We start from the raw sequence: 14456 nt of genomic DNA, 5'->3' as shown, positions 1-14456 counted from the left end.
AGTATTCCAAGTCATGAAAGGCAAGGACCTACATCCAAGATGACTCTATCCAGCAAAGCTATCATTTATAATGGAAGGGCAGATAAAGTGCTTCTCAGATAAGCTCAAGTTCAAGGAGTTCATCATCACCAAGCCATTATTATATGAAATGTTAAAGGGACTTATCCAAGAAAAAGAAGATAAAAAATTTGAACAGTAAAATGACAACAAACTCACAGTTAATAATAACTGAACCCAAACAAAAACAAAGTAAGCCAACAATAGAACAGGAATAGAATCACAGAAATGGAGATCATATGGAGATCAGTGGGGGTGTGGGAGTGGGAGAGGGAGAGAGGGGGAAAAGGTACAGGGAATAAAAGCACAAATGATAGGTAGAAAATAGACAAGGGGAGGGTAAGAATAATAGAGAAAATGTAGAAGCCAAAGAACTTATATGTATGACCCTCTTTTACATGAACTAAAAGAGGCAGGGGATGCGGGTGGGAGGGGGTGTTCAGAGTGGAAGGTAATAAAGGGAGGGAAATGGGACAACTATAATAGCATAATCAATAAAATATATTAAAAAACAAAACATAGGTTTACAGTTGTTCATACTGAAAGTAATGCAATAATTAATAAATAATACAAGAATAAAGAAGAGTCACAGTCAGGGGAAAAATAGAAATGAATAGGAAAAAATTGAAGTCAGACTGAATCTATTTCCACTCTGAATTTTATGGCTACCTATGAACATGTAATTCACATATACCAAAATTTTCTAGTCCCAATTATTTTGGGTTTATTCAGATAACAAATTCATAAAATGAGGTCTCTGCTTGCTTGCCACTGAGGGGCATGAGGGAATTGCTCTCCCTTTGCCACCCAGAGGCTTCCTGCAGTGGAGGCATAACTGAGCACTCTCCCCGCCCACTGCGAACACCCGAGCTCCGCAGCACTGTCCCTGGCCGTGAGCCCGCCCACCTCAGGGCCCATTTCCCACCCGCTCACAGCAGGTAAACGTTGCTTACTCAGAAACCATCCTTGAACCCAGGATTAGAGGGAGTAAGTAATCAATATCGCCCAATCAACTCTTTCTCTAATAAGGCTGAAATCCGAATTAAATCTCTTCTTTGGGGGTTGTAAAGCATGACTTCGCCGGGGCTTCCAGCTTATCAGCCATTGGTACAGAAGATGAGTCTAGATGAGTGTAATGACCATTTTATTGTCAAAGTCATGCTTTTATTTTAATGTACATTCGAAACATATATCTAGAAAATGGTAGTGACATGAAGTTTTTCTTTTTATGCCATTCAATATTATTTTATATTGGTTTCGAGCACACAGCATACTTTGCAAAGTGTTCCCCAAGATACTTCTAGTGTCCCCGTGGCAGCACACATAGTTAGCACAGGAAGACTGACTGTATTGTCCATGCCGTACTTTACAGCCCATGGCTGTTTTGTCACCACCCATCTGTACTTCTCAATCCCCTTACTTTTTCCACCCAGCCCCCTCCCCTCTGGCAAACATCAGGCTCTTCTCTGTATCTATAAATCTGTTTCTATTTTGTTTGTTCATTTATTTTGCTCTTTAGGAGTGGGCAAAAGTAGGTTTGCAGTTGTTCATAACAAATAATACAGTAACAAAAAAATAAACTCATGTACACCAAACTGTAAACCTACTCCTGCCAACCCCTGTATAAGTGAAATCATATGGTATTTGTCTTTCTCGACTTAATTTCATTTAGCATAGCACCCTCTAGGTCCATCCATGCTGTCTCAGATGGTAAGATTTTTTATGGACAAGTAATGTTCCATTGTATATATATGTAGCACAATGGTTTTTTTCCCTCTGCAATTTTCAAGTATATAATATAGTATTGTTAATTACATAGTCACTATGCCATAAATGATATCTCCAGAGCTTAATGATCTTATAACTGAAAATTTGTACCCTTTGATCAATACCTCCCCACTTCTGCCCCCCTCCCCCTCCCCCTGCCTCTGTCAACCACCATTCTGGCCTCTGTTTCTGAGTTTGGCTTTGTAAATTCCACGTATAAGCGATGCCACGCAGCATGTGTCTTCCTCTGTCTGAATCATTTACTTACTATAATGCCCTAAAGGTCCATCCTTGTGGCAAATGGCAGGATTACTTCCTTCCCCTGGCTGAATATATCCCATTGTGTACCACAGTGTGTTTATCCACTGGCCTATTGATGGGCACTGGGGCTGCTTCTGTAGCCTGGCTGTTGTAAATAACGCTGCAGTGAACATGGCGGGTACATGTATTCCTTTAAATTAGTGTTTTGAGTTCACTCTAGTTCCCTTTTAAAAAGTAAATTATTTATAGCCCTGAATGGTGTGGCTCAGTGGGCTGGGCATCATCCTGCAGACCGAAAGGTCACTGGTTTGATTCCCTGTCAGGGCACATGGCTGGTTATGGGCCAGGTCATCAGGGTCGGGGGAGTGTAAGAAGCAACTGATTGATGTGTCTCTCCCTCTTTTTCCTTTCCTTCCCCTCTCTAAAAAGAATTCAATGAAAAAAAATTAAGGAAAAGTAAATTATTTACAGGTGGATATTTTTTCATGAACTTAAAAAAAACTTGTACTAACAAATAATTTTCAACACACCTATGACTGATTGCCACTTGCCAGAGTACTGGCATGCTTGGGAAGCAGTGGGCTTTCTTGCAACTGATTTTGGTATCTACTGTGTGAAGAGTCCTCTTGTTGAGGAACTTGTGCTTTGGGGACTATTTTTCTTGTTTTCCTCTGACCTAATAATACCCCTTTCCCACGTACAGACTGTAGGGCGGGAACTGATGCTACATTTAATTGAATATCTTGTAACCAGTGATGGGAAAGACCCTGAAATCACAAATTTGATCAATACTACCCGGATACACATCATGCCGTCAATGAACCCGGATGGATTTGAAGCTGTCAAAAGGCCTGACTGTTTTTACAGCAATGGAAGGTAAGGATGGGCTGCTCAATCTTTTTTTAAAATAAAATAAAATAAAACAAGCCCTGGCTGGTTTTGCTCAGTAGATTGAGCACCAGCCTGCAAACCAAAGGGTTGCCAGTTTGATTCCCAGTCAGGGCACAGGCCTGAGTTGTGGGCCAGGTTCCCATTTAGGGGTGTGTGCGAGAGGCAACCACACATTGATGTTTCTTTCCCTCTCTTTCTCCCTCCCTTTCCCTCTCTCTAGAAATAAACAAAGTATTTTTAAAAAGAGAAAACAGAATTTAAAAACAGCAGCAACAACAAAAAGGCCCCCATGAGAGAGTCCTCTTGGCCCCGGCGAGAGGAATGAGGGGACCGTCTCGTAGCCTGTGTTCTGTGATGGCTGTGCTGAGAACTCCTCAGGGCTGCCTGCCCATCGCTTTTAGGATGAAAAGTAAAATCCCTAATAAGGCTGCTCTACAGCTGGGCCCACCTCCCTGCTTCGTTTGCCGCTCCTCCTTCGCATGCCGCGCCGGAGCTCAGATGCCTTCCATCTCTGCATCTGCCAGGCTGCTCCTCACCCCCCATTTCTCCCTCCTCACGCCTCCCACTGCTTCACCAGCATGTTGGCAAAGACTCCTTCCTAGCCTAATGTCTAATTTCCTGTTTAATGCCTGAACTCTAAGCCACCTTAGGGCAGGAGTCCCATCCAGTGTGTTCATCATTGTTAAATCCCCAGGGCCTAGCCTTAGTACCTAGGCCCTCAGTAACTACCACTTGATTTATTAAGCCAGGGCAGGAACTAACCAAAAAGAACAGTGAGTCTTATAGTCTTCCTTCCTTCCTTCCTTCCTTCCCTCCTTCCTCCCTCCCTCCCTCCCTCCCTCCCTCCCTCCCTTCCTTTTCTTCCTTCTTTCCTTCTTTTCTCTTTCTTTCTTTTCGCTTTGCTTTGCTTTGCTTTGCTTTCTCTCCCCAATCCCTTTTTCTCTCTTTTTGAAGTGAACCCCCAAGACTTTGTCTTCATAATAAAACAAAATTTGAAGCTTAGAACTGGATCATTTGGCCCTTTCTCTTCTTATCACTTCCCAGTTCAAAATGCCTGACTCTCTCAACAGTCAGCCTTTTCTTAGATCTGCAATGCATTCTGGCCTCTGCACAATCTTCTGTGTAGTTTTAGCCTTTTTGCAGAAAATCGGCTTGATCTGCCCACCATAGTCACTCGGCTTCCTGTCATTATGCCACTGACCCTGCCCATGGCAAGGATCCTGCCCTTCTTGTACTGTGCCACTTTGTGGGGGTGATGTTTGCCACACGTCTTACAGAAGGTCCTGCGGGTTTTGGGAACTTTCACCATGTTTGTGAGAGCACCGTCAGACAGGAAAGCAGCATTTCTGATTTAAACAGTTTATTTTGTTTCAAGTTACCTCGGGAAGTTTAGATTTTCTCAAATGTCTAATATACATTTATATTTGTGCAACTCAAATGTGGTTGCTTTTACCAAAATAAATAAAATCTCACCACTTGATTCCCTTCAAGTCTTTCTAGCATACTTGAACATGGCCAGTGCCGCTTTCAGAAATACATTTGTATGAAGTAGCACATTCCGGTGGTTTCCGTTATCAAATATTGGGTGGACCAAAAAGTCTGTTTTGTTTTTTCTGTAAAATAAAAGGCACATTTTTTTGTTTTCACCAATAACTTTATTGATTTGGATAGTTTGACAATGTTGGCTACCTCCCGCAGAGTAGAATGTTGATCGTTCTCAGTTAATGTCTCGATTCGATCTCCGTCCACTTCAACGAGTCTACCGCCCACCATGGGGCAGCCTCCAGCAAAAAATCTCTAGCTGAAACTTCGCAAACCACTGTCCACACATTCTATGAGTCACAGCACCTCCTCCATTCACTGCACAGATCTTTTATTGCATTTCAGTTGCATTTTTTACCTTTCTTGAAGTAGTAAAGCATAATATGCCAAAAATGTTGCTTATTTTCTTCCATCTTCAATATTAAAATGGCTACCCCAAAAGTCACCAGTTTCAGTGGGGTTTTTGTAAATGCACACTGATATGACAGCCGTCACAATACAACCTAACAAAATTGTTTCGAGTGAAGTCAAGACAACTAAGAGCTACTAGAGCCATCCTGTGGAAAAAGCCAAACAAACTTTTTAGCCAGCTCCATACTATGTAATAAACTACCACGAAACTTCGGGACTTAAAGCAACCACCTTTTTATTTACTCTCAATTCAGTAAGTTAGGAATTTGGTCAGGGCAGAACAGGGACGTGCATCTCTGTGGCCTCAGCTGGGGTCTGGCTGAGACGATTACCTTGGGACCATGTGTCTGCAGTCTTGTCACCTGGGTTCCTCATCTCTCTGTGTGGACTCTCCACATGGCTAACGTGGGAATCTCAGGGTCCCCAAAGGGAGTGTTCCACAAGCAAACACCCCAAAATGGAAACACTTATCAAACCGCTGCCTACATCACATAGCTACTGTCCCACTGTTGAGAGTCAGTCACATGGGAAGGGGCTACATAGTGTGTGAACGCCAGGTGCGGTCCACTGGAGGTTGCCAAGGCAACCATCCACCACACCTGGAGCCCAAACAAAAGGTTCACACATGGCAGGAATCTACTTCCTCACATACCACCAGTAAACCCTAAAAAATTCTTTCTTTTAAAGGGAAAACGGTAACTCCTATGACCTGAATAGAAATTTCCCCGATGCTTTCGAATCGAATGATGTAGTAAGGCAGCCCGAAACGGTAGCAGTCATGGAGTGGCTGAAAACAGAGACATTTGTCCTCTCCGCAAACCTCCACGGCGGTGCCCTGGTGGCCAGTTTCCCGTTTGATAATGGTGTTCCAGGTAAGCAAACACGGCCCAGCTCGGGCTTTCTAAGTCAGAGTGAAACTGTAAACTCTCCTGCTCACTTAACTTCTCTGGCAGGGGTAGAAAGAGCCTCATTTTCTCAACCCTGAGCCATCCACCCTGCAATTTATAAACACTTAGATGAACAGCGTGGCTCAACTGACCAGTAGCAACAAGATTGCTTGACATTCATCACTGAAACAGAGAAACTGGGATTTAGATGATTTCACAAGAGGCCACATGGCCAGGAGGAGATAAAACTAGAACAATTTACCCTTCTTTGCTAATCATATGAGTCATAATTGTTGACTCCTCTTAACACTCTGCAGGATGAGGTAAACACGAAGGACTTAAAATGTGACAGTGGCTTCATTTAATCCCTACAGAACCCAAGGAAACGGCGCATTTCCTCCGGAAATGAGCAAGAGTGGCCAGGGGCTCTTTAACTGTTAGGCAGATTTGTGTGGATCGATTCTTTTGTGTGATGCCACCTGGTGTGTGTGCATTACCCACTGGGAAGGGGGTCGGAGGGACGTTCACGGGAGGGGGCAACAGGTTTCTAGGAGATGGAGCTGCTGCGTGTGGGACGCGATGACGGGTTTGCTCGTCTGGCGCTGTGCGCTCCTGCTCACTGCAGTGTCACCACGGAGGTCTCGGTTTGTCTTTCACGTGTAGCAACTGGGTCATTACACTCCCGGAGCTTAACCCCCGATGATGACGTTTTTCAGCATCTTGCAAATACCTACGCTTCCAGAAATCTCAACATGAAGAAAGGAGATCAGTGTAAAAATAAAATGGACTTTCCGAATGGGGTTACGAATGGGTATTCTTGGTATCCGCTCAAAGGTGAGTTTCCCATCATTTCCATCATGCTCCCTGTGGCCTGCACCCAGGGGTACCAGCTGGTCTTTGTGGACCCCAGCCCTGGTCATGAGTTTGTTAGGCACAGGGCAGTCCCTTCCATCACAAGAGCAGTGGGGGAGACTGGTCCCTGGGGAAGTGCTTAGACAGCCAAGGCTGCCTGCCTTCATTCAGATGCTTGCTCAGCTTTTTCCTACTGTGAGTCAGGAACTATGCCCAGAAAGGTGAACAGGACACAGATCTTCACCCCAAGTTTAATACAGAACAGTGACATGCAAATAAAGAATTGTAATGGTGTATGATTAGAATAAAAATAGAGATTTAGAAAAGGTACAGTGTGCCAGGGTGTAAAACCAAAATACAGAAGGGAAGGTGAAGACCTTGGAGACATTGAAAGCTTGTATCTCATCTAATGGGGACAGATGCTCCGTGGATCCAGTTAATCACTGCTGTGCCATAGTGGGTCCCATGAGTGCCTGATCTTCCAGTTTGTAAAACAAGCTGGATGTGTGCCTGAAGCCTCATGATTTCAAAGCCACTTTGCAGGTTAACCAAAAGAGCTCTTCAGGCTGGATACAGTGGGAAGGGGGGGTGGCTCCAGTTTTTCAACCTTAGAACAGGATGGCCACGTGAGGGAGGAGAGGTAAGGAAACTGCCAGGCAGGGAACGTGGGAACAGGGATGTTCTCAGATGGAATGATATAAGCAGAAGCCCAGGGATGTCAGAGAACTGGTTCTAGTCTGGGAACTGAGAGGTCACAGGAGGAAGATGGAAGGGTGTGAGGGAAGACAGCGGGCCGGGTCCGGATTTCCCTGGCCTCAGTGGAAGGTGTCCCCTTTGAGGCTGCTTTGCCTGAGCCTCCCCCAACAGCAAGCTTCGGGCTGCACTTCTGCAGGCTGGACAGTTGCCCAGTTGTTACTTTGGGTACATAGGCTATCAAGTAGTCTTGCGTAAGGTGGTCCTTTTGTGTCTGGGAGGCTTTTTACCAGCTTCCCAGGTAATGTAAATAAGCATAGACCACAGGCAGTACCACAACATCCAAGACTTCTCTCTGCGGTCTTAGGTACAGCCTCCCTCAGCCCCCGCCCCAGCCTCAGGGCTCCAGCCTGATCCCTGCTGGTCAACCTTCAGGGGGAGGACAGGCCCCCTCCTGCCCAGTGGCAGAGCTGTCCTTCGTGTGCACTGCGTGTAAATTTCAAGACAGAGGCAGATGTGTGGGACGCTAGCGAGGGGCCCCAATCTTGCTGTCAGGAACTTTTCCCAAGTGTGCCTACATGCAAGCTGTGCATCCTTCTGAGAAAAAGGGCAGAGGGCCAGCTACTTTAAGGAGCTGAAAACAAAGCATTCCGCTCGGCCTGGAGGTTTTGTCTGCCACCTGACTGGCCTCGTCCAGAGGCGCACACCTCTCCACCCTTGGCATCCTGGATTCCGCATGCTTTGCACACCTGTTTAGCCGTGTAAATTCTGCCTACCCGAGACACGGCCATCTGCCAAGGGCTTGTGTTTTGTTTCTCTCTCCATTTTTTTCCCTCTTCTATCTCATGAAGAAAATGAGGTCAGAAAGAAATACAAAACTCTTACTAAAAAAAAAATAGAACAGAGAAATTCTTCCTCGCTAGAATCTGGACCTACATAAACACTATTTAATATTTAAATAATATCTTGACTTATCAATATTTTGACCATTTTTTAGCATAAAAATTTTTTCTACTTTAGTACTTCCCAAATACTCTGATGTGGTTAACAATACATGTCTTACTGGGCAGATATCGAGTATAACAAGTTAAAATATGGCAGAAGCTACTTCCTTCAAAGTTACTATATTTCATTAAATCCAAAATGGCATTGATTTGTAAAATACAATGTACTATTGAGAAAGAAAGAAAAAAAATATTTCCAGCCAAACTGATGACACCAAGATGCTCTTCAACCATCAGATGTAAGACACATCCCAATTCAGAGATTTTAAAATATGGAAAGTTTTGCATCTTAGAAAATATGAAATATGATTGTAACCCTTTGAAAAATAGGCCCTCCAGCGGTAAGAACGGGAAAGTAAGCAGGGCAAGGGCAGCCCCGAAGCAGCAGTGGCCTGGGCCGCCTCCCTCCCCAGAGTCAGCCAGCACCATTTTTTCCTTCCCAGAAACAAGTTGACGCCATGGGGGAGGGCGCGGGGGCTCGAGCAGGTGCCGGTGCTCTGGTCCGTCATCCCCTGGCTGGACTCCCTGGGCAGTAACTCATCATCTGTGATTAAGTTTCCCCATCCGCACAATGTGGATAATAATTGCTGTGTGGCTTACAGGAGTTGATCCAAAGCCCTGCAAACGGTACCCAGCAACAGTGAGCACCCCGTGAACGCGGGCCGTGGTTATACCCCGCACCAGGGTGCTTAGCTTTATGCAGTAACTGTAATTACAAATGGTGTGTAGGGATATTTCTAAATACATCTCACTGTATCCAGGGAGGAAATCTAATTTGATGAATCCTTTTTTGAAAAGTATGATTACAAAAGAGAACTTTCCCCTACCCATCACTTAATTTTATGCACAGTTATACTTCAATCGGCTGTGACCTTGTTACCCGTTTGGGGATATGCAGGGTTGCTTCATCACGCCTGGGTAATCCGTGGTCAGGCCCTGGTTTTTTATGCTAACATGTCAAGTTCATCTTTTCCTGTGTATGTCTGTTTTCCTTGCAACTGTCTGGTTCACTTGTGCTCAAGGCGTGGGACGCTCGGCTCCACTCCAATTTTAGACCCTAAAAAATATTAAATATGCTTGTGCTTAGGTGGAATGCAAGATTATAATTACATCTGGGCCCAGTGTTTTGAAATTACGCTGGAGCTGTCATGCTGTAAATATCCTCGCGAGGAGAAGCTTCCACTCTTCTGGGATTCTAACAAAGCCTCGTTGATTGAATACATAAAACAGGTGCACCTAGGTTTGTGAGATTTTCTTATTAATTCCTCTTAACAGAAAACACAGCATCTTGGCAGAACCCGTGGGCTGCAAACATGCGAGCCCCTATTTGTGTCTTCTAGGTGCAGGTTCATTTTCGTGCCAGAACTAATGGTTGGGAACTCTCTACGCATGAATATCGGCAGCGTGTGAGAAACGCAGTGCCCACCAGTCCGTATCAGGGAAAGTATGGTGTGTGTTAGTTTCATGTGGGGATGCAAAGCCCAGAGTACTTCTCATTTTACATGTTGCATGACCTGGAAATCTGGCAAAAGATCAGGAAAACGGGTTGTTACTGGTGCGTCATCACCCAGTTAGAGGAAAGCCAAGTCTGCTTGTCTGTCACCATGCAGCATCACAGACTGGGGACGCTGAACAGGCCGTTTTGCATTTTTGTAGAACTGGGGTAACGATCTCGCACTGTTAGCGTTAGCTCCTCCCACCGCTCCACTCTGCCAAATGACCTGGCACTGGGAATCTTCCCAACTCATTTCTTGACAGCTGACTGGCCTTTGTCACAAATGGACAGACTAAACGTGGCAAGAGTGGTAGTTCTCAAACATGTGCAGCCGGCCCCTGGGGAGGGCTTGTTAAAACACAGGTCCCGTCCCCAGGGTGTGATTCAGAGTGTGGTTAACATCTTCCCAGGTGATGCTGACACTGCTGATCCAGGGAAACACTCTGCTGGTGATGATAATGAAACCACACACCGGTCAAGTTTATTGGACCAGTCTGTGTCTCTCTGGGCCGCATGTGGAGGGAGGGCTTGTCGGCATGGCAGGAGGGGAAGTTATTTTTCTCCACTCAGAACGACTTGGAGGGGAAGAAACATCAGGAATTGGCCAAACAGTTAAGCTACCACATCCAACCAAAGTGGAGAGTGTATGTTTGTGTTGAAGCTGTGTGTACTGTGTGCCTGCTGCGTGCTTCCCGCCACTTCCTGCATGTTTCATACCGGCTAAAACGCTGGCAGAGGGAAAAGTAAGAAGCACAGGAGTGCAAGGCTGAGGACAAGGGGAATTAAGAGCTTTCCTTGGCCACACATCCCCAAAGTGGATGCCCTCCCCCTTTCAGACTTTCATCCCCAAACCTGTCGTGTGTCCCCCCCCCCCCACCAAATCCCAACACAAGCAGAGATTGCTGGTGAGCTCACAGGGCTGTTGTCTACCTGGCTGAGACGCATATGGGGCAGGCTGATTCCCCGTGACAGATCCTGCAAAATTCCATCCTTTTCACCAGCATCTTACTAACATTTATTAAGCTTAGTATCGGTCTTTCTCCTTTCCTGTTGTCATCTAACTTTGTTTTGGGTCCTCTCTTGCTTAATATTCTGGTATTTCCTCCTCCTAGATTTTCCTTTCTACCTATATTGATTCTTTAGTGTGTACTGTACCTATTGTTTTCTAAAATTCCTCCTCCGTCAGCAGAGGGCAACCAAACATGAAATATGCTCCATGTAACTGCACTTGGAATTTCAATCTACTTGTAAAGGTTACTTACCAAGCACTGAATTGTATCATGATGCTGACATAATACTGCTAGTGAAGGAGCTTTGTAAACTGTTAAATAATGTATAATCTACAGCACGACCAGTGCCATTATTAATTTGGAAGGCTTGTGAATCCATTTATTTATACTAGGTTTTTAAAGAATATGGTATCTGTCCACCTGTGTCTATCTATAATCAAATATGTACAACTCACTTCAAAATATGTATGTGAGCAGATCAACCCTGCCCCCTTGTGGTTTAAAACAGAGGCATTTTTTTTCTCCTAGTTTAATCATGAAACCCTGTTTCAAACACTGGTACAGTGTAGTTATTTTTACTTGGTAGAAAGAGTCTCTTCAAATTGGTGCCCAGGAGAAGGCCAAAGAATATCTTTGTGGCTGATGGGAGCAAACAGCTCCTTATAATATTAGTTTGCTTTGAGGAAACTGTTGATATTTGTCAATCTAAGACATTCACTGGACCAGTCTCACCACTTGCTAAGATGACTCTGAGATTTTGACTCATCTGAAGTCTTAGGCCTATCTTGGCCTCTCGCTCTAAGAGGACAGTGTCCAAGAGGACAGGGGCTGGGATAAGGCCCAGCTGTTTTGTCATCTGTCCCTGTGTAAAACCTTGAGCAAGCCACTTGTCCGAACTGCAGTTTTAGTTAACTGCTGGGCTCTCTATCCGACTCTGTTGGTCTATCTGTTATGCTATATTTTTTTTTATTATTATACTTTTGTAGTCCAGTTTGAAATCAGGAAACGTGATACCTCCCACTTTCTTTACTTATTTTTAGAGAGAGGGAAGGGAGGGAGAAAGAGAGGGAGAGAAACACCAATGTATGGTTGCCTCTGTGTGCCCCCTACTGGGGACCTGGCCCACAACCCAGGCATGTGCCCTGACTGGGAATCAAAACAGTGACCCTTTGGTTTGAAGGCTGGCACTCAGTCCACTGAGCCACACCAGCTGGTGCCCTCCCACTTTGTTTGTACTCAAGATTTCTTTGGATATTCAGGGTCTTCTGTGGTTTCACGTAACTTTTAGGGGTACTTGTTCTAGTTCTGATAAGAATGGCATTGGTATTTTAATAGGCATTACAGACATTAAGGCCAAGATAGCAAAGGAGGGCAAGTCTAAGTCTAAGTTTCTTCCCTTTCTGGGGAGAAACAAAGATGAGAAGCCATGCCCTGGCTGGCAGGGCTCAGTGGTCCTCAGGCATGGGTGTGGTCCTGCAGACCAAAAGGTCATCAGTTGGATTCCCGGTCCAGGCACATGCCTGAGCTGCAGGCCAGGGCCCCAGCTGGAGGTGTGCGAAAGGCAACCGATATGTTTCTCACATAAATATTTTTGTCCCTGTCTTTCTTCCTCGCTTCCCCTCTCTCAAAAAATAAATAAATAAAATCTTTTAAACAAAAAGACAAGCAAGATGCAGTGTTACCTGTTGTCGTCCCCTCTCAAAGCAGTTCTGAAGCCCAAAATTTGGGGTATGGCTCACAGCACCCAGAAATGTAAACAACCTGGCCTGTGAGAATCTGGTATGTGCTGAAGCCATTGGGACGCAGACATGCATCTGCGGTCGGATGCAGAATAGGTGGCGACTGGCCCTTAGGTGGGAACCAGGGAGCGGGCTGGCAGCCCCCGAGTACCTCCCTCCTGGACTCTGCTCTGCGCCCAGTGGGCACAGAATTCCAGTGCTCACCAGGCAGGGTTTTCATTATGGCACTTGGTGCATTTCCAAGGGAAGGAGAGCTGTGCATTTCTTCCCCTCATTTTCATGTGTGGCCACAGAATTTGTCTCAAATTTTACTCTCCTCTGTTTATTTTCTGAGCTTTTTTCAAAATTTCACCCTTTGTTCCCCTGATGTAATAGGACTGGCTCTCTATGGATCTCTTTGGATCTACTGGTCTTTTTCCAATGTTTCAATTTCAACATCTACAAATAAATCATGTCTTCTGCTAAAACAATTACTTCCCTCTCAGTGAAAGGTTTGGCGATGCCTGGACAGAATATTGCAAAGACACGTAAGACATGAAGACAGCTTTTATTGGGCTGACAGTTTGGGGTTTCCCTCGAATAGAAACTCCATGTTTAGGCATGGTCTGTGTTTGTTCAACAACCGTGATATTCAAATACCCCAGCTTTCCCTAGAACTGTCTCTAGGTCTTGATGAGGGTCATGTGGAAGTGAATCTTTGGATTTTTAGAGGATAGTTAATGAGGGTCAAACTGGAATATGAAGATTTTCGTGATTCCCCTATATTCCTCTTCTCCTGTATTTCAAGACAGACTATGGGTCACTTGAAGTCTTTGTTCAGTTGCGACACATACTAATATATGGGTGTCATATGGGTACCTAAGATCATCCAAAGACACCGTTCATGTGAAAATTGAAGCCTGTTCTGTTCAAGTATAACCCATTCAGCTGAGAAGGAATTTACTACCCTTTCTTAAGGAGCATGAGATTTTTTTTTCTCCTGGTGTCTTCTGTTAACTACAGATTATTAGCATCCTGAATTCTGTTTCAGAATTACCTTAGATGCTTTAAAAAATTTTTTTTCAAAATCTTAGAATTTTTTGTTTTTTAAATTTTATTTGTTTGTTTGTTTATTTTAAATAGGGGAAAGGAGGGAGAAAGAGAGGGAGAGAAACATCAGTGTGTGGTTGCCTCTCACGTGGTTCCCACTGGGGACCTGGCTTGCAACCCAGGCATGTGCCCTGACTGGGAATCAAACCAGCAACCCTTTGGTTCATAGACTGGCACTCAACCACTGAGCCGCACCAGCCAGCGCATCTTAGATCCTTTAAAAAGATGGTATTAAGTCATTTACAAAGGTAGTTTTTATATTTTTAGCTTGGCTTTTATTTTGTTTGATTTGATTGGTTTTGTAGAAGTCAGTGAAAAATGTAAAAGATGTTAATAGACAATATCTCTACCATAAACAGTATTGCTCAAATGCACAAATTTTCCAAGCAGCGGGAAGATAAGCTGGCCCAAAGACCTGAAGGAGAGAAATACATGTAGCTTCTTGTATCACATATTCCTGCCCTTGTTGGAACAAAGTTGAATTGATGTTCCAGAAATGTACCCAGTATTTGTCTCACCTACAAATTTATATAACTACATTCTTTCTGTTCCATTGTATAGTTTTTCTTACCCAAATTAAGAAAAGAGTTAAGCCCTGGATGGTGTGGTTCAGTGGATTGAGTGCTGGCCTGCAAACCAAAGGGTCACCAGTTTGATGGTCACCAGTTTGATTCCCAGTCAGGGCACATGCCTGACTGGCTAGCCGGGTCCTCAGTAGGGGGTGAGCAAGAGGCAACCACACAATGATGTTCCTCTCC

General features: G+C 44.6%; 1 protein-coding gene and 1 pseudogene across 2 annotated transcripts in view; one reads left to right on the top strand and one right to left on the bottom strand.

Annotated features, from left to right (window-relative positions):
* CPM (carboxypeptidase M) overlaps window positions 1–14456 on the top strand; it is an 87217-nt gene that overhangs the window by 59691 nt on the left and 13070 nt on the right. For both annotated transcript variants that reach the window (XM_037150086.2, XM_053662167.1), the window contains 4 exons: window positions 2789–2961; window positions 5617–5801; window positions 6480–6650; window positions 9453–9605. In XM_037150086.2, the coding sequence (XP_037005981.2) occupies window positions 2789–2961; window positions 5617–5801; window positions 6480–6650; window positions 9453–9605 (682 nt within the window). The remainder of the gene's footprint in view (window positions 1–2788; window positions 2962–5616; window positions 5802–6479; window positions 6651–9452; window positions 9606–14456) is intronic.
* LOC119052719 (60S ribosomal protein L36a-like) lies at window positions 3976–4285 on the bottom strand (annotated as a pseudogene).

The sequence above is a fragment of the Artibeus jamaicensis genome, unplaced genomic scaffold (assembly GCF_021234435.1).
Source record: "Artibeus jamaicensis isolate MK-2021 breed Jamaican fruit bat unplaced genomic scaffold, CSHL_Jam_final contig_233, whole genome shotgun sequence".
Classification (NCBI taxonomy): domain Eukaryota; kingdom Metazoa; phylum Chordata; class Mammalia; order Chiroptera; family Phyllostomidae; genus Artibeus; species Artibeus jamaicensis.
Note: the sequence above shows the minus strand (reverse complement) of the source record. Positions and strands in the feature narration are given on the sequence as shown.